Source organism: Gekko japonicus, unplaced genomic scaffold, assembly GCF_001447785.1.
Source record: "Gekko japonicus isolate JY-2015 unplaced genomic scaffold, Gekko_japonicus_V1.1 scaffold358, whole genome shotgun sequence".
Taxonomy (NCBI): domain Eukaryota; kingdom Metazoa; phylum Chordata; class Lepidosauria; order Squamata; family Gekkonidae; genus Gekko; species Gekko japonicus.
Window position 1 is genome coordinate 1,063,679 of NW_015161962.1, and position 22,068 is coordinate 1,085,746.

Consider the following 22,068-nt stretch of genomic DNA (forward strand, 5'->3'; position numbering starts at 1 on the left):
CTCCTCCTCCTCCTCCTCCTCCTCCTCCTCCTCTTCTTCTTCTTCTTCTTCTTCTTCTTCTCCTCCTCCTCCTTTCTCAGAGCCCTTGTTTCCAACGAAATGCTGATCAATGGCGAGCAAGCCTCCCTCGGTCTAAGAAAGAGGGGCCCGCTCGCCGCCTCTGTGAAGCCCGCTTTCATCTCCCTGTGTGACAATAGGCTGTCATCCCCTGTCTTGAATTTTTATACTTTCCCGCACGTGGGCCTCCCCTTTCTTGCCTCCTTCCCTGCACCGAGGCATCATCAATATTTCAGACTTCCGCTCCCTCCCCCTTTCCCTTTTTTTTTTTGATGAGGCTTGAAGGGGGGGCGCTCTCCCCTGCTCGCTGACAGGGAACAAAAGTATAGAAATAAGACCACTGAAAGGAAGACACCCCCCCCCGCAAAAAAAAGCCCCTTCTCATCCTTCCGAAAGCGCCACAGGTGATAAGTCAGAGTTCCTCGATCTCCCACTTGAAAGCTCCGTCATCCAAAGAGAAGGGGGGGGGGATGCATATTTCACCGCAGAGGACCTCAGAGCCGATTAGACAGCCCCTCAGAGCCGATGCTCGAGAGACAGCTGCCGCCACAGAGGGCAAGAGCTGAGCGGGCACTGCCAGGCGGGAGCCCTTTGTTCTGGCGGGGAGATCAGGAATGATCCTCCAGGACAGAGTGGACACATGGAGCCGCCTTCTGCTGAATCAGACACACACACACACACACACACACACCCCGCGCTTGGGGTCCATCGTGATCAGTATTATCCACTCAGACGGGCAGCGGTTTCTCCAGGGTTTCGGGCTCTCACAATACCTCCTGCCTGGGCCAGTTCGGTGCAGTGGTGAAGTGCGCGGACTCTAATCCGGGAGAACCGGGTTTGGTTCCCCCACTCCTCCACTTGCGCCTGCTGGGTGACCTTGGGCAAGCCCTAGTTCTGGCAGAGCTGTTCTTGGCTTTGCTGGGAGGGATACTGGAATACTGTGTGCAATTCTGGTCACCACACCTTAAAAAGGATATCATAGCTTTGGAAACAGTGCAGAAAAGGACAACTCGAATGATAAAAGGGTTGGAACACTTTCCCTATGAAGAAAGGTTAAGGCGCTTGGGGCTCTTTAGCTTGGAGAAACGACGACTGAGGGGTGACATGATTGAGGTTTACAACATTATGCATGGGATAGAGCAGGTAGAGAAAGAGGTACTTTTCTCCCTTTCTCACAAGACAAGAACTCCTTGTGGGCACTCCATGAAATTGCTGAGCGGTCGGGTTAGAACAGATAAAAGGAAGTCCTTCTTCACCCAAAGAGTGATGAGCACATGGAATTCACTGCCACAGGAAGTGGTGGCAGCTACAAGCATGGACGGCTTCAAAAGGGAATTAGATAAGCATATGGAGCAGAGGTCCATCAGTGGCTATTAGCCACAAGGTATAGATAGGGACTCTGGAGCAAGGGATGCTCTGTCATCTTGGTGCTTGGGGGGGCCAATAGTGGGAGGGGGCTTCTAATGTCCTGGCCCCACTGGTGGACCTCCTAATGGCACTGGTATTTCTGGCCACTGTGGGATACAGAGTGTTGGACTGGATGGGCCTTTGGCCTGATCCAACATTGGCATCTCTTATGTTCTTATGTTCTTATGAGGGTGGAGTAAAAATCTAATGAAATAAAATAAATCTATCAGAGCTCTCTCAGCCCCACCCACCTCACAGGGTCTCTGTTGTGGGGAGGGGAAGGGAAAGGAGTTTGTAAGCCGCTCTGAGACACCTTCAGGTAGTGAAGGGCCATGGGGTATCAATCCAATCTCTTCTTCTTCTCCTCCTCCTCCTCCTCACAGGGTGTCTGTTGTGGGGAGGGGAAGGAAAAGGAGTTTGTAAGCCGCTCTGAGACACCTTTGGGTAGTGAAGGGCCATGGGGTATACATCCAATCTCTTCTTCTGCTTCTTCTTCATCCCCACCCCTCCCCCCCAAAAAAAAAACCCGTAGAAAAGAGTGAGGGTCCAGGAGCACCTTAAAGACTAACCATTGGGGCAGAGTAGGAGTTTTTGTGAGTCCCTACTCAGATATTGAAGAAGTGAGCCAGTGGCTCACGTAGGCTCCTCCCCTGCCACAAGTTTTGTTAGTCTTGCTCCTGGACTCTGGCTCTTTTCGACTGCTACAGACAAGCTCTCACGGCTGTATACCTTGATCTACCCCAGAAAACAGGCATTCAGAGAGACATCGCCTCTGATCTTGGAGGGCTTAGTCGTATCAGACCAATCCATGAATATGCTGGACCAGCTTTGGGAGCCATCTGAGCAGTCCATGGTCAGATCTTGCAAGCCACATGCTTTAGCACACACGCACGCATGCACACCAATGCTCCCTCTAAGCTGTGGAATCATGTGAGCAAAAGTTCTACTTTGTGAGCTACTGGCATTAAAGTGGTGAGCGAGCGATTGGGCCGCTGCATAAATTAGTTTGCTCTGGAGCCCTCCTTCCTGAGCTAAGACAAAAAAGTGTGAGCCGGAGGCCAAAAAAACTGTGCTCTAGCTCACACTAACTCAGCTTAGAGGGAACACTGGAACACACACACACACACACACACATAGTGCATGGCTGCCACTGTGCAGGTCTCCGAGGGAAATCCCACACTGTGTTGCAGCTCATTTTGAAAAGAAAAAGAAAAAAAAAAGGAAGGCATCTTCTCTGGTCCTTTTGATGAATTAATTCATACCTTGTTCCTTTCCGCACCAAAAATGAAACTTGTGCTTGTCAAAACGAAAGCCCACGGACGGCTTTTTGAAATAAAGCGGAATTGTAAAATGTCGCCTGGTTCGTCTCAGAGTTCCGAAGGGGGAGGTTCGCCTGCCAGCTGATTGTAACGGAGAGCGGGGCTGGGGCTCTGGGGAACGGCCCTGTTTTTAAAATTGGAATGGAGAAAGGCGTTCGGGAGTTTGAAAGACCTCTCGCCTTCTGGTCTCCTGAGCAAAGCCGCCTCTAGTAGAACTCAAACCATACAAGAGCGACAGATCAAAACAAGAAGACCTTCACCACAGCCTCCAGGAACTCAGGTGCCCCCTTCAGCCCCTTGGCCATACAATGTGGGCGTGAATCTAGAGCAGGGGTGTCAAACATGCAGCCCGGGGGCCGGATGAGGCCCCCGGAGGGCTTCCATCAGGCCTGCAGTGGAACCTGCCGTCTCCTGCCTCCAGTTCTGCTGCTGCATCATGGCTTGCTTCGCCAGACTCTCCTAATCACTCAGCCATTTCATGTTTTCACCAGGGTCCTAGACTCAGAACTCTTGAGCGTGAGATTTCTGTGGTGAATGTCGATAAATCAAAAGTAGGTTTGCAGCTTACGGAGCTAATGTTTTATTTTAAGTTAAAAAAAACCCCTTTGTGTCTGTGCCCTTTATAAAGTTTATATTTCGGCTACTTGGCATTACGTTTTATGACACACCTGGCCTGGCCCAACAAGGTCTCATGTATGCCAGATCCAGCCCTCATAACAAATGAGTTCGACAACCCTGCTCTAGAATGCTCCAAAACAAAAGGCAGACTGTAAAGCACTTACGTAAATACAGGAAGCACCCCTTGGAGTGGTTGTAGTAAAACCCAGGGTTTGGGTTCAACTGAACCCTCAGCCAGCGAGGGCTGACTCAAAACCCCTCTCGGGGAGAGAAGGTGGTCCTTGAAGGACGTGGGCCCCATTGTAGTGCCCCCATCATGCCTGCAGGCTGGTACGGATAGTTGCATTGCACTGGGGCCACACCGGAGAAGCCCCTGCTCCGTTTGCAGTCAGTCGATCCTCATTCAGATGGATGCTGAGTGGGGCCCCCCACCGGTTGGGTCGCTTCTTTGGAGAGAAGCAGGATCCTGAAAGCCTCAGGGCCCGGAATCACAGCACGGGGATCTGCGGGTCTTGATCCGGTTGTGTCGGGGCCCCAGTCAAGTCGCTCTCCACACACACGTCCTTGGTTGAAAGTCTGATAGGAAGATATGAGATGCGCAGGGGGATTTAAGTCTTTTTGTCAGAGGCGGGAAAGGTACATATAGTTACAGTCACACATTCCATTCGTACACGTCAGCAGTCTTCCCAGACCATGAGACCTATACTGTCCCTCCTAGCTAATCAAAGATGTTTCTCCAAGGACATCTTCCCGTGTGAAAAGATGTCTCGTTGGGGCCCCGTGGAAGCATTACAGCGGGCAAGCAAGCCTACTCCTACAGATACACTCTCGCTCCCCTCCCCTGAGGAATGCTGTGGCAGGCGAGGGTAGAGGTAGAAGATAAGAACTACAAAATACACTCCACAGGGAGAGCGGGGGAAGCTGGCAAAAGCAAGGGAAAGATGTATCAGGGGATCGGGCAGCCATACAGCAGGTAGGGCCGTTCCTAGACGGCAGCACAGCTAGTACACGTGGTTAAGCATGCCGAGCCTGACAGGTTCTCCTCTTCCTTTCCAGTCCCCCCGGAGGACCCCGTCATCGATGGCGCCCCGGAGATTCTGCTGCGGGCAGGAACGCCCTACAACCTCACGTGCTGGGCACGGAACGCCAAGCCCGCTGCCTCGGTCGTCTGGTTCCGGGATGGGGTGCAGCAGCCAGAAGCCGCCATGTCCACGGTAGGGAGGGCGGGGAGGTGCCTCTGTGTCCCGATCGAACGCCCTCGTCACGAGAGAGAGCTCCCCCTGAGGCCCGGATGACTAATTCCGGCCTGATCATACCCAGTTTGGCACCCCGCCCTGGGAACGCCCAGCCTTGATTCAGGCCATATCGAATTGACACAGAAGCTTCTTTCTTTTTTTTTCGGGAGGGTATAGAATCACAGAATCATAGAGTTGGAAGGGACCTCCAGGGTCATCTAGTCCAACCCCCTGGACAAGGCAGGGAATTCACAAATACCTCCCCCACACACACACACCTGTTCCATGCCCAGGAGATGACAAAAAACCTCCAGAGGATCCCTGGCCAAACCGGCCTGGAGAAAAATTGCTTCCTGATCCTGACCCCAAAGGGGTGATCAGCGTTTCCCTGGGCGTGTAAGAAAGGGCCAGAAGAACTAAGCGCGGAAGCAGCTAAATAGTGGGCATTTTTGTGTTTTTGTCTGTGTATGCGCCGGGAAGTCATGGTGACCTCCGGCGACTGACCCCTACCGGGGGCCTGGAGGGTATTCAGAGAAGTGGCAACACAAAGCCTGCCCCCGCCTCCCACCTTTGGTATTCCAAGGAGGTCTCCCATCTAAGTCCTTGCCAGAGTCGACCCTGCTTAGGTTCCAAGATCTGACGAGATGGGGCTGGCCGGGGCTTATCCAGGCCAGGGCGACATGGAAGCTTCTAGAGACACAGGCCTTGCCAGGGGAGGCCACGGACGCCCCTGTTCTGCAGTGTGCGCAGGGCGATGGTTTAATCCTGCCCTCGCTACACCCCTCCTGCTTCCCTCCCTGGCTGTATGCCTTTCCCTGCTCTGTTGCTCTCCGTCTTTTGAACACACAAAAGGGAAACGGCTCCAAACGTGAGCGCCGCTTCCTCCCCTCCTGGCTTATTTTCTTCGTGCCTTCCCGTTCTCTCCTAAACCCTCCGCTCCTTTTTACATTATTAATTTGATCTCCCCCCCCCCTTCCCGCTGACGGCTGCGCCAGCCCATCCGGAGTTTGCTTCTGAGCGAGCCGTTCCCCGCTCATTAATCCCCGAGCAGTTTATGGCGCGATAACATTAATGCGGAGGACCTCGTTGGGCGTTTAACGGGCCTGGCAGAAGCCGGCCGGGAGCTGGTTTGCTTCCAGGCTAATTTGGAAATAATTATCAGAGCCGCTCGCGCTCTCCACTCGCCCGGACTCGTCCAGCACCCCAGACAGATCCCGGCCCCAGTGAAGAGCCTTGCCAGCAAGGAGCGCTCTCTCGGAATTGTTTCTGAACTTCGGTCGAGAGAGCGCATCAGGATTTTGGGGTCCCTTAAGTGAGCCTTGGCTATTTCCAGAGTGCTTTTCCCCCAGGGGCCTGTGAGAGAGGTCAGGAATCAACCTTCCCTCTAATCCCCCCCGCCCCCGCCGCCTCTGAGCGGAGCCCTTCACATCCTGAGCATAATATGACTGTTGCAATCTTAAAATGGCACACGGGCAGTGCAAGACCCTGTGCGGCTCTAGGCTGCTGCTGAGGAGGCTTCACTGTGGTAAGGAGCAGGCAGTTGGGTGTAGTGGTTAAGGAGCCAGATTGGTGTGGTGGTTAAGTGCGCGGACTCTAATCGGGGAGAACCGGGTTTGGTTCCCCCACTCCTCCACTTGCAGCTGCTGGATGACCTTGGGCAAGCCGTAGTTCTCTTAGGGCTGTTCTCTCAAGGACAGTTCTGGAAGGAGCTCTCTCAGCCCCACCTACCTCACAAGGTGTCTGTTGTGGGGAGGGGAAGGGAAAGGAGTTTGGAAGCCGCTCTGAGACTTCCTTGGGTAGTGAAGGGCGGGGTATAAATTGAATACACCAGTTTGGTGTAGTGGTTAAGTGCGCGGACTCTAATCTGGGAGAGCTGGGTTTGATTCCCCACTCCTCCTCCACTTGCAGCTGCTGGATGGCCTTGGGCAAGCCGTAGTTCCCTCAGAGCTGTCCTTGAAAAAGAGCCGTTTCTGTCAAGAGCTCTCTCAGCCCCACCGACCTCACAGGGTGTCTCTGTAAGCCGCTCTGAGACACCTTTGGGTAGTGAAGGGCCATGGGGTATAAATCCAATCTCCTCCTCTTCACACCCACAGCCCAGAGGGAACACTGGTCAGGATCCATCCGTCTAGCCCTCCTGACCATTCCCAAAGGCCCGGGGCGGCCCTGAATTGTGCCTGCTTGCACACACGTTTGCCCCCTCCCACCACTGGGCCTTCTTTTTCTGTCTCCCCCCCCCCCCCCGGCACGTGTCTTACCCCCCCCCCCAGGAAGTGTTGTCAGACGGAAAGCGGGAGACCACCATGAGCCAGTTGCTCATCAACCCCACGGACCAGGACATCGGGAGGGTCTTCGTCTGCCGGTGCTCCAACGAAGCCATCCCGGCGGGCAAGGAGACTTCTGTCAAGCTCAACGTCCACCGTGAGTGGAGGGCCAGGCGGCTCTTCAGCCCTTTGCCCTCGGGATCGGGACCCAGGGCCACATGAGGGTGGTGCACCCCCCCCCCCCCGAAGGGGCACCCCAGCTAGGAAGCCAGGGTGGTCTCGCGGGCTCTTCCATAGCTGCCCCAGAGGGCTTATGTGTGTACTGAGATATTTACACCCTACTTTTCTCCTTGGTGGGGAGCCAGAGTGGCTTACATCATCCTTCTTCCCTCTCCCTTCTTGCCATCAAAACAACAACCCTGTGAGGCAGGCAAGGCTAAGTGAAAGCGACTGGCCCCAAGGGGACCGAAGGAGTTTCCAAAGGGGAACGTTTCAGGAGGGCAACCATGTTGGTCTGTCCTAGAAGAGCCGGTTTTGAGTCCAGTCACGCCTTAGAGACCAGTGAGGTTTTTACGGCACCAGCTTCCAAGAGTCAGATCTCTCTTCATCAAATAACCCAGATACATTTAGAGATTTAGACTGTTCGATTCAAGTCCAGTACATTCAAGAGCCAGTTCGGCGTGAGAGCCAGTTTGGTGTAGTGGTCAAGAGCGCAGACTCTAATCTGGGAGAGCCGGGTTCGATCCCCCACTCCTCCACTTGCAGCTGCTGGTGTGACCTTGGGTCAGTCACAAGTTCTCTCAGGGGTGGTCTCCCAGAAGCAATCCTCGAAAGAGCTCTCTCAGCCCCGCCTACCTCACAGGGTGTGGGGAGGGGAAGGGAAAGGGATTGTAAGCTGCTCTGAGACTCCTTCGGGTAATGAAAGGGGGGGGACAAATCTAATCTCTTCTTCTCTTCAGTAAGACCATGCAGATTTTCAGGATAAGCTTTCAGAAGTCAAACTCCTTTCATCGAATACTTCTGACAAAGGGAGCATTGAGTCTTGAAACTTTATACCCCGGACATTTTGTCCTCAAATCTAGATGTTACGCAACAGAATGGGCATTCAACATGAGGTCTTCCATAGCCCAGTCTAACACAACAACTAACTGGCCAGTTTGGTGTCGTGGTGAAGTGCGCAGACTCTAATCTGGGAGAACCGGGTTTGATTCCCCCACTCCTCCACTTGCACCTGCTGGATGACCTTGGGCAAGCCATGGTTCTGCCAGAGCTGTTCTCTCAAGGACAGACCTCAAAAGAGCTCTCTCAGTTTGGTGTCGTGGTTACGTGCGTGGACTCTGATCTGGGAGAACCGGGTTTGATTCCCCCACTCCTCCACTTGCACCTGCTGGATGACCTTGGGCAAGCCATAGTTCTGTCAGAGCTGTTCTCTCAAGGGCAGTCCTCGAAAGTGCTCTCTCAGTTTGGTATTGTGGTTAAGTGCACGAAGTCTAATCTGGGAGAACCGGGTTTGATTCCCCGCTCCTCCTCCACTTGCACCTGGCTGGATGACCTTGGGCAAGCCGTAGTTCTGACAACAGCTGTTTTTGGAAAAGAGCAGTTTCTGTCAAGAGCTCTCTCAGCCCCATCTACCTCACACAGGGTGTCTGTTGTGTGGAGGGGAAGGGAAAGGAGTTTGTAAGCCGCTCTGAGACTCCTCTGGGTAGTGAAGGGCCATGGGTATAAATCCAATCTCCTCCACTTCCTTCTAGGAGCCAGTTTGGTGTGGTGGTTAAGTGCGCGGAGTCTAATCTGGGAGAGCCAGGTTTGATTCCCCACTCCTCCTCCACTTGCACCTGGCTGGATGACCTTGGGCAAGCCGTAGTTCTGATGAGAGCTGTTCTTGAAAAAGAGCCGTTTCTGTCAAGAGCTCTCTCAGCCCCACCTACCTCCATATGCAGCAGCTGCTGGTGTGACCTTATATTTTTATTTTTCCACACAAAATACCAAAAAAGAGAGAAGAAGTGGGGGGAAAAAACATACACAAGCTAACCACATTGAAACCACTCCCCAAACACATCGGAACTCTACCTTTCCCACAAGTTTAGCAAGAGTCAATAAAAGAAATCATTTCAGCAAGTGAACTACATATGTAAAAAATACAGGGAACATTCATGTTATATAATTCTCCAGCCATTTATAAACACTTGAACAAGTTTTAAAGAAAATAGATTCTTCTCTTCCTCTTAATTTCAAAGTTAAGTTATCTAGTTCAATAACTTCCATAAGGTCGTTTATGACCTTGGGCAAGCCGTAGTTCTGACAAGAGCTGTTCTTGAAAAAGAGCCGTTCCTGTCAGAGCTCTCTCAGCCCCACCTGCCTCCATATGCAGCTGCTGGTGTGACCTTGAGCCAGTCATAAGTTTTCTCAGAGCTGTTCTCTCAAGAGCAGTTTCTGTCAAGAGCTCTCTTAGCCCCACCTGCCTCACAGGGTGTCTTTCTGTTGTGGGGAGGGGGAAGGGAAAGGAGTTTGTAAGCCGCTCTGAGACTCCCTTGGGTAGTGAAGGGTGGGGTAGAAATCCAATCTCCTCTTCTTCTTCTACCTCCCAGGGTGTGTCTGTTGTGGGGAGTGGGAGGGAAAGGAGTTTGGAAGCCGCTCTGAGACACCTTCGGGTAGTGAAGGGCCATGGGGTATAAATCCAATCTCTTCTTCTTCTTCTTCTTCTCTTGGTAGGAGGCAGCTGGGGAGGGGGTTGGCTTCCTGTGTGCCATCACATGAACCTGGCGTGGGGGGGGGTCTCTTGCGTGAGGGACTTTGGCTGCTCTTAAAGGCGAGGGGGTGGGACGGGAGGATCTCTTCCTGGCTTACAGACGTATCTCCTGTTCCTTCCTGGTGCCAGACCCTCCGACAGTGACGCTGTCCATTCAGCCGCAGACGGTGCAGGAAGGGGAGAGGGTGACCTTCACCTGCCTGGCGACCGCCAACCCCGAGATCAAAGGCTACCGGTGAGGGGGGGGCTGGGCGTGGGGTGGGGCCTCCTTCCGGCACGCCCCGGAGCCTGAGGCCTCCCCCGCCCCCCTCTCTCCCTCTCAGGTGGGCCAAAGGTGGCGTGATTCTGGAGAATGCCAAAGAGAGCAAGTACGAGACGCAGGTGGACTACACCTTCTTCACGGAGCCCGTCTCCTGCGAGGTGCACAACGACGTGGGGAGCACCAACGTCAGCACCCTGGTGGACGTGCACTGTGAGTGGCCGGGAGGGAGGGAGGGAGGGCGGTCCGGTTCTCCCCCCCCCCACGCACACACACCAGGGACAGCCGACCTCTTGCAGTGGTTGGAAGTCGCCCAGGCGGACGGGTGGCTCATGCCCGTTCTCCTTCCCAGGTGGCTTCTCGTGTTCTGTTCGGGCCACGTGCGGTCCACGGCCACTCCACGTGTCCTCAGACGTGGCCTTCTGGGGCAGGGTGGCCGTGGGGGCCCAGGGAGGCCCCCCCGGGGCAAGAGGAGACGCCATCGTCTGTGTCGCAGGCCTGGCCTCTCACGTCCTTTCCCTCTCCCAGTTGCCCCCCGCATCGTCGTGGACCCGAAGCCCACCACCACCGACATCGGCTCGGACGTGACGCTGACCTGCGTGTGGAGCGGGAACCCTCCCCTCACCCTCACCTGGACCAAGAAGGAGTCCAACATGGTAACGCCCCGCCCCGCTTGGTTCTTTTGCCCCCTCCCCACTGGGACGGGGGTGGGTGGGCGCCAGTGTTCCCCCTAAGCTGAGTGGGTGTGAGCCAGCTCACTGTTTTTTAGCCTCCGGCTCACACGTTTTTGTCTTCGCTCAGGAAGGAGGGCTCCCGGGCAAACTAATTCATGCCATAGCCAAACTTGGATGCCAGGAGCTCACAAAGCAGGATTTTTGCTCACAAGACTCTCCACAGCTTAGAGGGAGCATTGGGTGGTGTGCTCCCAAAGTGCAACACCAGAGCGAGCGTTCCTTGCCCCCAAAGTCTCCGCTCTCCGCCAGAGTGGGCCTGTTCGGGGGGGGGGAGCGCGGAGGGAACCGGGAGGCCTGTCGCTGGGGGAGCAGGGAGTGAGTGGCGGGGGAAGTCTAAGGGGGGGGGGGGGCAAAGCGGGTGGCTTTTGAGGGGGGGCTGCCAGGGAGCGGGGATCAGGGGGCTGCTCCAAGCACCCCATCCTCTCCCTCACGTCCTGGTCACATCCTGCTTCCGGTCCCCAGGTGCTGAGCAACAGCAACCAGCTGTTCCTCAAGTCCGTCACACAAGCGGAGGCCGGGCAGTACGTCTGCAAGGCCATCGTGCCCCGGATCGGGGTGGGCGAGCGGGAAGTCTCCCTCTTCGTCAACGGTAGGTGGCGCTGCCCTCCAGGCGGGGAGGGGGGCTTTGCCCGGCAGGAAGCGGGGGGGAGCGTTGCTTCCCGGCCGAGGGGAGGCGGAGCAGCCTTTGCGCTCCCCCTCGATCCCCCCCGCAGAGCGGTACTCCGGGAGTCTCCATGGATGAGGGAGAGGACGGCCTCCCGCAGCGCTTCGGTCGCTCCTGCACTTCCCGGTGGGCTGGGGCCTGAAACGCCCTGCCCCTAAATAACTTGCAACACAAAACCTTTTGGGGCTCATACAGAACTAACACATTTGGGGTGGGGTGGGGTGGGGTGGGGGGAGCCCCAGTTAAAAGAACTGAAGGGGTGCATAGAAACTGCCCACTTCCCTGCAGGGGTCCAAACTGAGGCTCTGGCAGTGGAACAGAGCTCCGTGGTGTCATCTCCTTGTGAGCAAGAGCCCCTCTGAAGGTCCTCGTGGACGGGCGGGGTTGTCACCTTGGCAAGGCAGGGGGGAGCAGGGGGTGGGGAAGGGCGTTTTGCCCCAGGGGGAAACTCCTGCAGAGTGCAGGGGGTTGGACGAGATGACCTGCAGGGTCCCCTTCCAACATTCTATGATTCTATGAAACTGGGACAGATCCTGGTTTATAGATATGCAGGGGATAGAGCAAGGTAGAGAAAGAAGTCTTTTTCACCCCTTTCTCACAATACAAGAACGCGTGGGCACTCCATGAAACTGCTGAGCGGTCGAGTTAGAAGGGACAAAACAAAGTCCTCCTTCACCCAAATAGTGAATGAACACATGGAGTTCCCTGCCACAGGAGGTGGTGGCGGCTACAAGCATGGACGGCTTCAAGAGGCGGTTGGATAAATATATGGAGCAGAGGTCATAGAATCATAGAATCACACAGAGTTGGAAGGGCCCACAGAGGCCATCTAGTCCAACCCCCCACTCACAGGATCAGCCCAGAGCATCCCTGACAAGGGTTTGTCCAGCCGCTGCTTAAAGACTGCCAGGGAGGGGGAGCTCACCACCTCCCTGAGGTCCACCAGTGGCTATTAGCCACAAGGTCTAGATGGAACACTCATAAGAACATAAGAGACGCCAATGTTGGATCAGGCCGAAGACGGGGAGGGAGAACCGTGTCCACTGCGCCACGAGGGCTGCCATCTCTGGGTCAAGGAATTCCTGGCGATTTGGGGGGTGTAGCCTGAGGAGGGTGGGGCTTGAGGAGGGGAGGGACCTTGGAGGGGAATAATGCCCCAGAGCCCACCCCCCAAAGCAGCAGTTTCCTCCAGGGAAACGTATCTCTGTGGTCTGGAGATCGGCTGCAATTCCGAGAGATCTCCAGTCCCCGCCTGGGGAGTGGCAACCCTATGTGCCAGGAAGAATGCTCATAAGAACATAACATAACATGAGAGAAGCCAGTGTTGGCCAAAAATACCAGGTGCCCTCAGGAGGTCCAGCAGTGGGGCCAGGACACCAGAAGCCCTCCCGCTGCCCCCCCCCCAAAGCACCAAGAAGACAGAGCATCACTTGCCCCAGAGCCCCTATCTATACCTTGTGGGGCTAATAGCCACTGATGGACCTCTGATCCATATGCCTATCTAATTCCCTCTTGAAGCGGTCCATGCTTGTAGCCGCCACCACTTCCTGTGGCAGTGAATTCCATGTGTTAATCACTCTTTGGGTGAAGAAGTACTTCCTTTTATCCGTTCTAACCTGACCGCTCAGCAATTTCATGGAGTGCCCACGAGTTCTTGTATTGTGAGAAAGGGAGAAAAGTACCTCTTTCTCTACCTGCTCTTTCCCATGCATAATCTTATAAACCTCAATCATGTCACCCCTCAGTCGTCATTTCTCCAAGCTAAAGAGCCCTAAGCGCCTTAACCGTTCCTCATAGGGAAAGTGTTCCAACCCTTTTATCATTATTCTAGTTGCCCTTTTCTGCACTTTTTCCAATGCCATAATATCCTTTTTGAGGTGTGGTGACCAGAACTGTACTCCAAATGAGGTCGCACCATCGATTTATGCAAGGGCATGATGGTACTGGCTGATTAGTTTTCAACTCCCTTCCTAGTCGGAGTGGGTATTCTTGTTTTTTAAGAAACACAGTGGTCATGTGCACACCCCATGCTCTCAGAGCTACAAGTTTCTCTGCCCACCAGTATGTGGGAATCCAGGGACAGTGTTCTGGTACCAGGTTCCTTGGACAGCAGGGGGAAGATCCCATCTTGGGAAGCTACCGCGAGCGGCAAGGAATGGCAGGCTGTGCATCTTGTAATGAATAATGTTTTCATAAGTGTCTTGAAGGAGCTGTGGTGGCTCAAGTGGTTAAGACGCTGAACTGCAGGCTGTGGAAGGTCGGTAGTTCAGCCATTGGAGACCCAGGTGCCGCATGACGGAGTGAGCTCCCATCTCTAGTTCCAGCTCCTGCCAACCTAGCATTTTGAAAGCAAGAAATTGCAAGGAGATAGATAGGTACCGCTTTGGTAGGAAGGGAACAGCGTTCCGTGCGCCTTGGTGTTTAGTCATGCCGGCCACATGACCACGGAGACGTCTTCGGACAGCGCTGGCTCTTCAGCTTTGAAACGGAGATGAGCACCGCAACCCTAGAGTCCGATTCGACTGGCTTTCGAGCAAGGGAAACTTTTACCTTTAAGTGTCTTGAACGGCAACAAAGTTTCCTGTTCTGGGTTTCATAAACGTCATGGCCCAGGAGAGCAGGATAGGTTGTCACTTTGCATTGGCCGGGGGTGGCAAAGCCGAGTTTTAGCATTCTCTGACAGGACAAGATGCTTTCCCTGCTCATCGCAGCAAAATTGGGGTCTCTGTGTGTGTTCTGTCTCTGTCTGGAAACCCCTCTCCACAAAAGCCTCTCCCTCGCGTTCCACAAATGCCCTCACATTCCACAAATGCCCTGGTGTCGTGGTTTAGTGCATAGACTTTAATCTGGGAGAACCGTATTTGATTCCCCACTCCTCCTCCACTCGCAGCTGCTGGATGACCTTGGGCAAGCCGTAGCTCTGACAAGAGCTGTCCTTGAAAAAAGAGCAGTTTCTGTCAGAGCTCTCTCAGCCCCACCTCCCTCACAGGGGGTGTCTGTTGTGGGGAGGGGAAGGGAAAGGAGTTTGTAAGCCGCTCTGAGACTCCTTTGGGTAGTCAAGGGCGGGGTATAAATCCAATCTCTTCTCTCCTTCTGTTCCTCAGGTCCCCCAATAATCTCCAGTGATACCGTCCAATACGCCGTGCGCGGAGACCGTGGGAAAGTGGAATGTTTCATTGGCAGCACGCCCCTCCCTGACCGCATAGTGAGCACTTCAGACATATGTGGCGTTTGGGGTTGGGGGTGCCGGGGGGAATGGCAGGGGGAGGGGGTCTCTTAGTTCCATCCTTCAGAGGGCTGCCGTCTTTCTCCAATCAATGTCTTCCTTCCCGCCCCCTTTCACCCCTCCCTGCCTTTTAAGGCCTGGGGCTGGAAGGAGAACATCTTGGAAACGGGGACCCTGGAGCGCTACACCGTGGAACGCAGCAACACCGGCCACGGGGTGCTCTCCACCTTGACCATCAACAACGTGATGGAGGTGGATTTCCAGACGCGCTACAACTGCACCGCCTGGAACAGCTTTGGGCCCCGGACAGTCATCATCCAGCTGGAGGAGAAAGGTGAAGCCCATCTAGAACAGCACCCTGTCTCTGAGGGTAGACAAAAACTGGGGGGGGGGGGAAACGGGGGGAGAATCAACCCAAGATGAGACTGCGAACCAAAGGGCTAAGCTAACAATGTATATTATAAAAGTACAAATATTTATTAGTGTGTGCACATGTTAAAACATAAACTGATAAAAATCTTCATCTAAGTATCAGACTTATAAAAACTTATCAAATACTAATACATATGATGGGTAAACACTTTCCTACTGAAGACCAAACACATTTCGGCCCCTAAGGGCCTTCCACAGTGGTCACAATTGTCAATATAGTATAGACACACATTCATAGACCTGTATACAAGACCTTTAGTACTCATATATTAAAACCAGATGTTGTTTCCTTATATATTTGTAATTGTATTACTGGTATTAGTGATGGGCCATAGGTATAGCCATATCAGTTCCACCAGTTATTCTGGTACCAGAGATTTCATAGGTCTGAATGGGTGTCCCTCCATCAAGGTAAAGATTCACCTCTACAAGTGCTTGCAGGTCCCCCACTTTTAATATTTTGCAAAAGGTAGAGACACCTTCTCTAGACCTTGTCTGCCCAGTCCTGCACTGGCCCTTCTGACTGGAAGCGGCTCCCCGGGGTCTTGGGCAGAAAAGGGTCTTTCTCATACGAAGAGGAGCCCTGCTGGGTCAGACCAATAAGTCCATCCAGCCTCCCGTCTCACACAGTGGCCAGCCAGTTCCTCTGGAGGGCCAACAGCAGGGCAGAGAGGCCTCGGCCTTCCCCTGAGAAGAACCCCAGAAGAGCCCTGCTGGGTCAGACCAATAAGTCCATCCAGCCTCCCGTCTCACGCAGGGGCCAGCTAGTTCCTCTGGAGGGCCAACAGCAGGGCAGAGAGGCCTCGGCCTTCCCCTGAGAAGAACCCCAGAAGAGCCCTGCTGGGTCAGACCAATAAGTCCATCCAGCCTCCCGTCTCACGCAGGGGCCAGCTAGTTCCTCTGGAGGGCCAACAGCAGGGCAGAGAGGCCTCGGCCTTCCCCTGAGAAGAACCCCAGAAGAGCCCTGCTGGGTCAGACCAATAAGTCCATCCAGCCTCCCGTCTCACGCAGGGGCCAGCTAGTTCCTCTGGAGGGCCAACAGCAGGGCAGAGAGGCCTCGGCCTTCCCCTGAGAAGAACCCCAGAAGAGCCCTGCTGGGTCAGACCAATAAGTCCATCCAGCCTCCCGTCTCACGCAGGGGCCAGCTAGTTCCTCTGGAGGGCCAACAGCAGGGCAGAGAGGCCGAGGCCTTCCCCTACTGTTGCCTCCTGGCTCCGGAGTCAGAGAAGTGATCTAGCTGGGGCCTCCTCAGCTGCTTCCTTCCTGAGATACGTTTAAACTGGAGATGCCGCCAGGGATTGATCTTGGGATCTTTGGCCTGCCCAGCGGATGCTTTTTCCTACAGACCTGCAATGCCAGCCTAGTAGCGAGCAGGAGCCAAGGTCAGAGCGGCCCACAGCCTCCAGAGACGGACTCTGCTTTCTTATCCCCCCTCCCCTCCCTCCCCCCCCCTGCAGAGGTCGTTCCTGTGGGCATCATCGCTGGAGCCACCATCGGAGCCGGGATCCTCGTCATCTTCTGCTTCCTCGCCCTGGCCTGCTTCCTCTACCGCCGTCGCAAAGGGAGTGAGTGGCGGGCGAGGGGGGGGCGTCACTTAGCCGTTCAGAGAAAGGCACACCCCAGGGGTCTGGTGGCGTCTTGCCAGAGCGGCAGGGGAGCCTGTGGTGGGGCAGTGCCCCCTCCAAACATTGGAGGCCAGGATGTGACCGGGGGTCCCTCCCTCCAAGGTGCCGCGTTGCAGTGAACCGGCAGATCGTTTCAGCGGGCAAGTGCAAAAGTTCTCCTTGCCACACACCCTGAGGGGGCCACAGCAAGCCTCCGCCTCTCGGGGGGGCCCCCACAATAGGGGGAGAGGCACCTCTAGAGCCCTGCCTTGCAGAGCTGTTGTAAAGATGGCTAAGATAATATATTTGGAGATGCTCAAGAGAGTGAAAGAAACACGGTCTAGATTTCCCCGTAAAGAGCAGAGGGTTGAATTGAAATGGTTTGAAGGGCCTGTCCCAAACCAAGGTCTCTATCAGGCCTGTAGTTACAGTGGGGCTTTGGGGGGCACACCCCCACAAGGATTTCTCCTGTAAATGCTTTTTTCAATCATTTTAAAATGTTCTTTTAAAGGCATGCACTCCTTTAAGCAAAGTGTGGTGCTGTGGTTGACTATGTCCCGCACTGAGCAAGGGGGTGGGAGTAGGTGACCTCTAGGATCCCTTCTAACTCTGTGTCAAGAAACCGGTCTCCTCTAAGAGAGTTTTTTCTGCCTAAGTGTTATCCTTCTTGACTGTAGAAGTCCTCACCCCCACCTGCCGGCTTGTTTTCAGAACTGTTGCTTAGGCCGGCAGAAGGGATTAACTTGCAGCAGCTGAGAACTGTCCTCTAAAGTGGCTGACAGCTTGCAGTTTAGAGACCTAGCCTGGTCACAGTTTTCTGTTGGCTGAATGGCTTTTCTTTCTGCACTGAGAACTTTGGCCCCACCAGAAAGGAATCTGCCCCAGAAGCCACAAAATCCTGCCTACGTGCCAGGTCTCTATTATTACAAGCAATGTGGGAGGGGGGACTTTGCTGGGTTATAAGTGTGCCCCAGTACTTTCTTGCGTAACAGCCAGCCGCAATTCGTTCCCCAAAGCCCCAGCTGCACCAGCCAGCTGGCCATCTTTCTGCACCCCAGAAGGTCCCCGGGATTGGTGCCGGGCGCTGAAGCCTCTGCTCAGCCTGCTCCTGGGTCTCTCCTCCTCTCTCCTGGTCTGTGCGTGGAGTGAGGCTCACGGGGGGGTGGCCTCCAGGACGCCCCCCCTTGCAACCCCTCGACCTACCGAACATCTGGCCATGCATTTGCCCCCTCTGCCTCGCAGGCCGTAAAGATGTGACCCTGCGCAAGCTGGATATCAAGGTGGAGACCGTGAACCGGGAGCCCCTCACGCTGCACACGGACCGCGAGGAGGACACGGCCAGCGTCTCCACGGCCACTCGCGTCATGAAAGCCATCTACTCGGTAAGAGGCAGAGGTGTCCCCTCTGGGTGCACTCTGAAAACAGCTGGGGGGAGATGTGACGGGGAGGGGTGCGGCTGTCTCCTTCCAGAGCGCGGGGAGAGGGGTGGCCAGGTGCGCCCCCACCACTCAGCCTGGACGCCAGGGCACAAGGGATGCTACGCGTGGCCCTGCTCTCTTTTATCCTGTGCCAGTGGCCGATGGAACCATGCAGGGCCACGGCCACGGGGCCTGCTCTCACGGGGGGATGATGCCACTCAGATCTGGAAGCACGCAGGCTTCTGCACTGGCTTTGGGATCTGGTTGTGGGGGGACTGAGTGGAAGGGTCGAAAGGAACCGGAAGTAGCACGTTCGGGGAACGGGGGTTGCAGGCCGTGTTCCCCCCATGCTGAGTGAGTGTGAGCTAGCCCACAGGTTTTTAGCCTCCGGTTCACACATTTTTGTCTTAGCCCAGGGAGGAAAATAATTTATGCACCAGCCAAATTGCTCACTCCCAACTTTAATGCTAGTAGCTCACAAAGTAGAATTTTTGCACACAAGACTCCACAGTTTAGAGGGAGCCTTGCTCACAACTTTAATGCCAGTAGCCCACAGAGTAGGATTTTTGCTCACGAGACTCCGCAGCTTAGAGGGAGCATCGGTTACGGGCCCAGGATGTGGTGTGAAACTGCCTTCTCTTTCAGCACATAATGGCCAGTTCTTTGGCAGCAACAGCTCTCCAGGGTCTTGGATCAAAAAGATCTTTTTGTATCACCCAGTTCCTCACCCTGAGTCACTGGAGGAGGGGTGAGGGCCAATGCTACCTCTAAGAGAGCCAGTTTGGTGTCGTGGTTAAGTGGGCAGACTCTAATCTGGGAGAACCAGGTTTGATTCCCCACTCCTCCACATGCACCTGGCTGGATGACCTTGGGCAAGCTGTAGTTCTGACAAGAGCTGTCCTTGAAAAAGAGCCGTTCCTGTCAAGAGCTCTCTCAGCCCCACCTACCTCACAGGGTGTCTGTTGTGGGGAGGGGAAGGGAAAGGAGTCTGTCAGCCGCTCTGAGACTCCCTTGGGTAGTGAAGGGCGGGGTATAAATCCCCTCTCTTCTTCTCTTCTAAGCTGTGGAGTCTTGTGAGCAAAAATTCTACTTTGTGAGTTACTGGCATTGAAGCTGTGAGTGAGCCATTTGGCTACTGCATACATTAGTTTGCTCTGGAGCCATCCTTCCTGCGCTAAGACAAAAATGTGTGAGCCAGAGGCTTTAAATCTGTGAGCTAGCTCACACTAACTCAGTTTAGAGAGAACACAGATGAGGGCAGTTGTGAATCTCCTCGGTTGCGCAGGGGGTTGGATTAGGTAACCCTGGAAGAGGTCCCTGCTGGCCCCATGTCTTAATGAGAGGCGCTAGCAAGGATCGAACCTGAGGCCTTCCGCCTCCCAGACAGATGCTGCCCGGCTGAGGCACACCTCCCCCACCCCAAACAACTGCTTCGTCTGGTGTCTCCCCTTCTTGGGGAAAGCGTGGGAGTCAGAGCTCTCCCGTGGGTTCTTTGGGGAGGGCTGTAAGAGCGGAGAAGTGCAGAAGCTCTTGGGGTGCTGGGAAATGTGACCCTGCCTTCGCTGCTCTCCCCTCGCTGCCAGTCGTTTAAGGATGACGTGGACCTGAAGCAGGACCTGCGCTGCGACACCATCGACACCCGGGAGGAGTACGAGCTGAAGGTAAGTGGGCGTGGCGCGAGGGAGTGGGCGTGGCCTCACGTGGCGCGGGAGTTCCCCTGGCACGTGTGCAGTCGTGGCATAGTGGTTAGTGTGTCGGACCTGGGGCAACCGGGTGAGCGTCCTTGCCGTGCCACAACAGCTGACTGAATAAGCCAGGGAGCAGCAGAGTCCCTCAGCTGAACCTACATCATGGGGTGGTTTTCATGGGGGAATAACGTGGCGGAGGGGGAAACTATGTGAGGAAGCCACTGCAGGGCCTAGTAAGGGGGAGAAGTAGGATATAAATACGTAGAAATAAGCAGAGTCAAAGGCGTACCTGTGCCAGTTGAAGGACCCTGGCCTGGGGCTTCTCTCCAGTTTGGTGTCGTGGTGAAGTGCAGGCGGACTCTAATCTGGGAGAACCGGGTCTGATTCCCCCACTCCTCCTCCACTTGCACCTGCCTGGATGGCCTTGGGCAAGCCGTCGTTCTGATAAGAGCTGTTCTTGTAAAAGAGCCGTTTCTGTCAGAGCTCTCTCGGCCCCACCAACCTTACAGGGGGTCTGTCTGTTGTGGGGAGGGGAAGGGAAAGGAGATTGTAAGATGCTCTGAGACTCCAAGTGAAGGGTGGGGGAGAAGTCCAATCTTCTTCTTCTTCCTGGTGCCCATTCAAGCCTCTCCGTTGCCATTGGCACCCACTCTGGTGCCATCTGCATCCAGAATCTCCAGGTTTCTACAGGGGAGGAGTGTCTGCCCCAAAGGCAGGTCTCGTGATGGGGGGCCCTGGGGCTGAGCTGTCAGCCAAGAGCAGTTCCTACTGCACTGCAACGACAGCTTGGCAGCCTCAGGAAGACCCAGCATTTCTGGCTTTTGCTGGTCAGGATCCAGCAACATTGCGGTGCTGCCCAACAGAGGTCCTTTCGAGCATGCTCAGACGCAGGGCTCTCTTTGTAGCAGGAACTCCTTTGCATATTAGGCAACACACAGTTTGGTGTCGTGGTGAAGTGCGGAGACTCTAATCTGGGAGAACCGGGTTTGATTCCCCCACTCCTCCACTTGCACCTGGCTGGATGGCCTCGGGCAAGCCATAGTTCTGATAAGAGCTGTCCTTGAAAAAGAGCCGTTTCTGTCAGAGCTCTCTCAGCCCCACCCACCTCCCAGGGTGTCTCTTGTGGGGAGGGGAAGGGAAAGGAGTTTGAAAGCCGCTCTGAGACTCCCTTGGGTAGTGAAGGGCGGGGTAGAAATCCAACCTCCTCCTCCTTCTTCTTCTGTAGCCAGTCCTCCAACATCTTACAGTAGCCCCTGTAAGAAGAGCTCTGTAAGCTCTTGGAGGATTGGCTACATTAGGGGCGTGTCGCCTAATACACAAAGGAGTCCCTGCTACGGAAAGAGCCCTGCGCGTCAGACCCCATGCTGAATCCAAGGCGGCGGCGGCAGCGGCACCCCCTGTAGCCCAACAGAGCGTCAGTTCCCAAAGGAGCTTGTCTGAGCAAACCCGGGCACGAATGCCCGACAGCAGCACGCCAGGCTGTTTTTTGTGGCGCTCAGGAGGCTGATTCTCCACCCGAGGGGCTGAGGCTTCTTGTCTGTGGCACCCCCACCCCTTCACACCCCACTGGAGGTTTGGGGCACTCTCGTGCAGCCCAGGTCTTGATTGGCTCCGTGATCCGTTCTCTTCCAGGACCCGACCAATGGCTACTACAATGTCCGTGCCCACGAGGACCGCCCGTCTTCCCGCACCGTGCTCTACGCCGACTACCGCAACCCCGGCCCCACCCGCTTCGAGGGGCGCCCCTCCTCCCGCCTCTCCCACTCCAGCGGCTACGCCCAGCTCAGCACCTACGGCCGGGGCCCGGCCTCCGAGTACAGCGGCGACCCCGTCCCGGGCCCCACGGCGGGGCCCACCACGGCCGAGACGGCCAGCCAGTTGTCTTATGAGACTTACGGGGGGCACACGGCCTTCCCTCCCAACGCGGGCTACGCCACCTACCGCTTGGGCTACACCCAGCCCCCGCCGCCCGCCCTGGACAGAGCCACCTACGACCCCTACGACCCCTTGGGCAAGTACACCACCGCCACCCGTTTCTCCTACACCTCCTCGGACTACGGGCAGCGCTTCCAGCAGCGGATGCAGACGCACGTCTGACTCGCGAGCCGGGCGCGGACTACGGGGGGGCAGGTACCTCATGACGGTCCCCTGATATTCAGGGGCTTTTCCCAGCCCCCCCTCGCCCATCTGCAGGCCAGACTGACGGCAGGTGCCGTACCATGCGGAACGCCCTCGTGGGCTTCCCCCGAGGGACTCTCTCACGCCCCCCTCCCTCCGCTGTCTGGATGGCACATGAGAAAACAGACAGGAAGTTGTCCTTCCTCTCGCCGGAGGCAGGAGCCGCTCGGGGCCAAGCAGTGAAGGTAGAAGCCGTGGCGTCTCTCCCCACCCCCCCCC

At 55.4% G+C, this 22,068-nt stretch overlaps 1 protein-coding gene across 1 annotated transcript in view; it reads left to right on the plus strand.

The window, feature by feature from the left end:
* KIRREL (kin of IRRE like (Drosophila)) overlaps positions 1-22,058 on the plus strand; it is a 53,746-nt gene extending 31,688 nt beyond the window's left edge. The window contains exons 5-16 of the mRNA XM_015429558.1: positions 4,458-4,615; positions 6,904-7,054; positions 9,776-9,881; positions 9,970-10,118; positions 10,434-10,561; positions 11,102-11,228; positions 14,408-14,508; positions 14,665-14,863; positions 16,419-16,526; positions 17,808-17,947; positions 19,567-19,644; positions 21,304-22,058. Coding sequence (XP_015285044.1) covers positions 4,458-4,615; positions 6,904-7,054; positions 9,776-9,881; positions 9,970-10,118; positions 10,434-10,561; positions 11,102-11,228; positions 14,408-14,508; positions 14,665-14,863; positions 16,419-16,526; positions 17,808-17,947; positions 19,567-19,644; positions 21,304-21,768 — 1,910 coding nt within the window. The 3' untranslated portion in view covers positions 21,769-22,058. The remainder of the gene's footprint in view (positions 1-4,457; positions 4,616-6,903; positions 7,055-9,775; positions 9,882-9,969; positions 10,119-10,433; positions 10,562-11,101; positions 11,229-14,407; positions 14,509-14,664; positions 14,864-16,418; positions 16,527-17,807; positions 17,948-19,566; positions 19,645-21,303) is intronic.
* Positions 22,059-22,068: the final 10 nt, after the last annotated feature.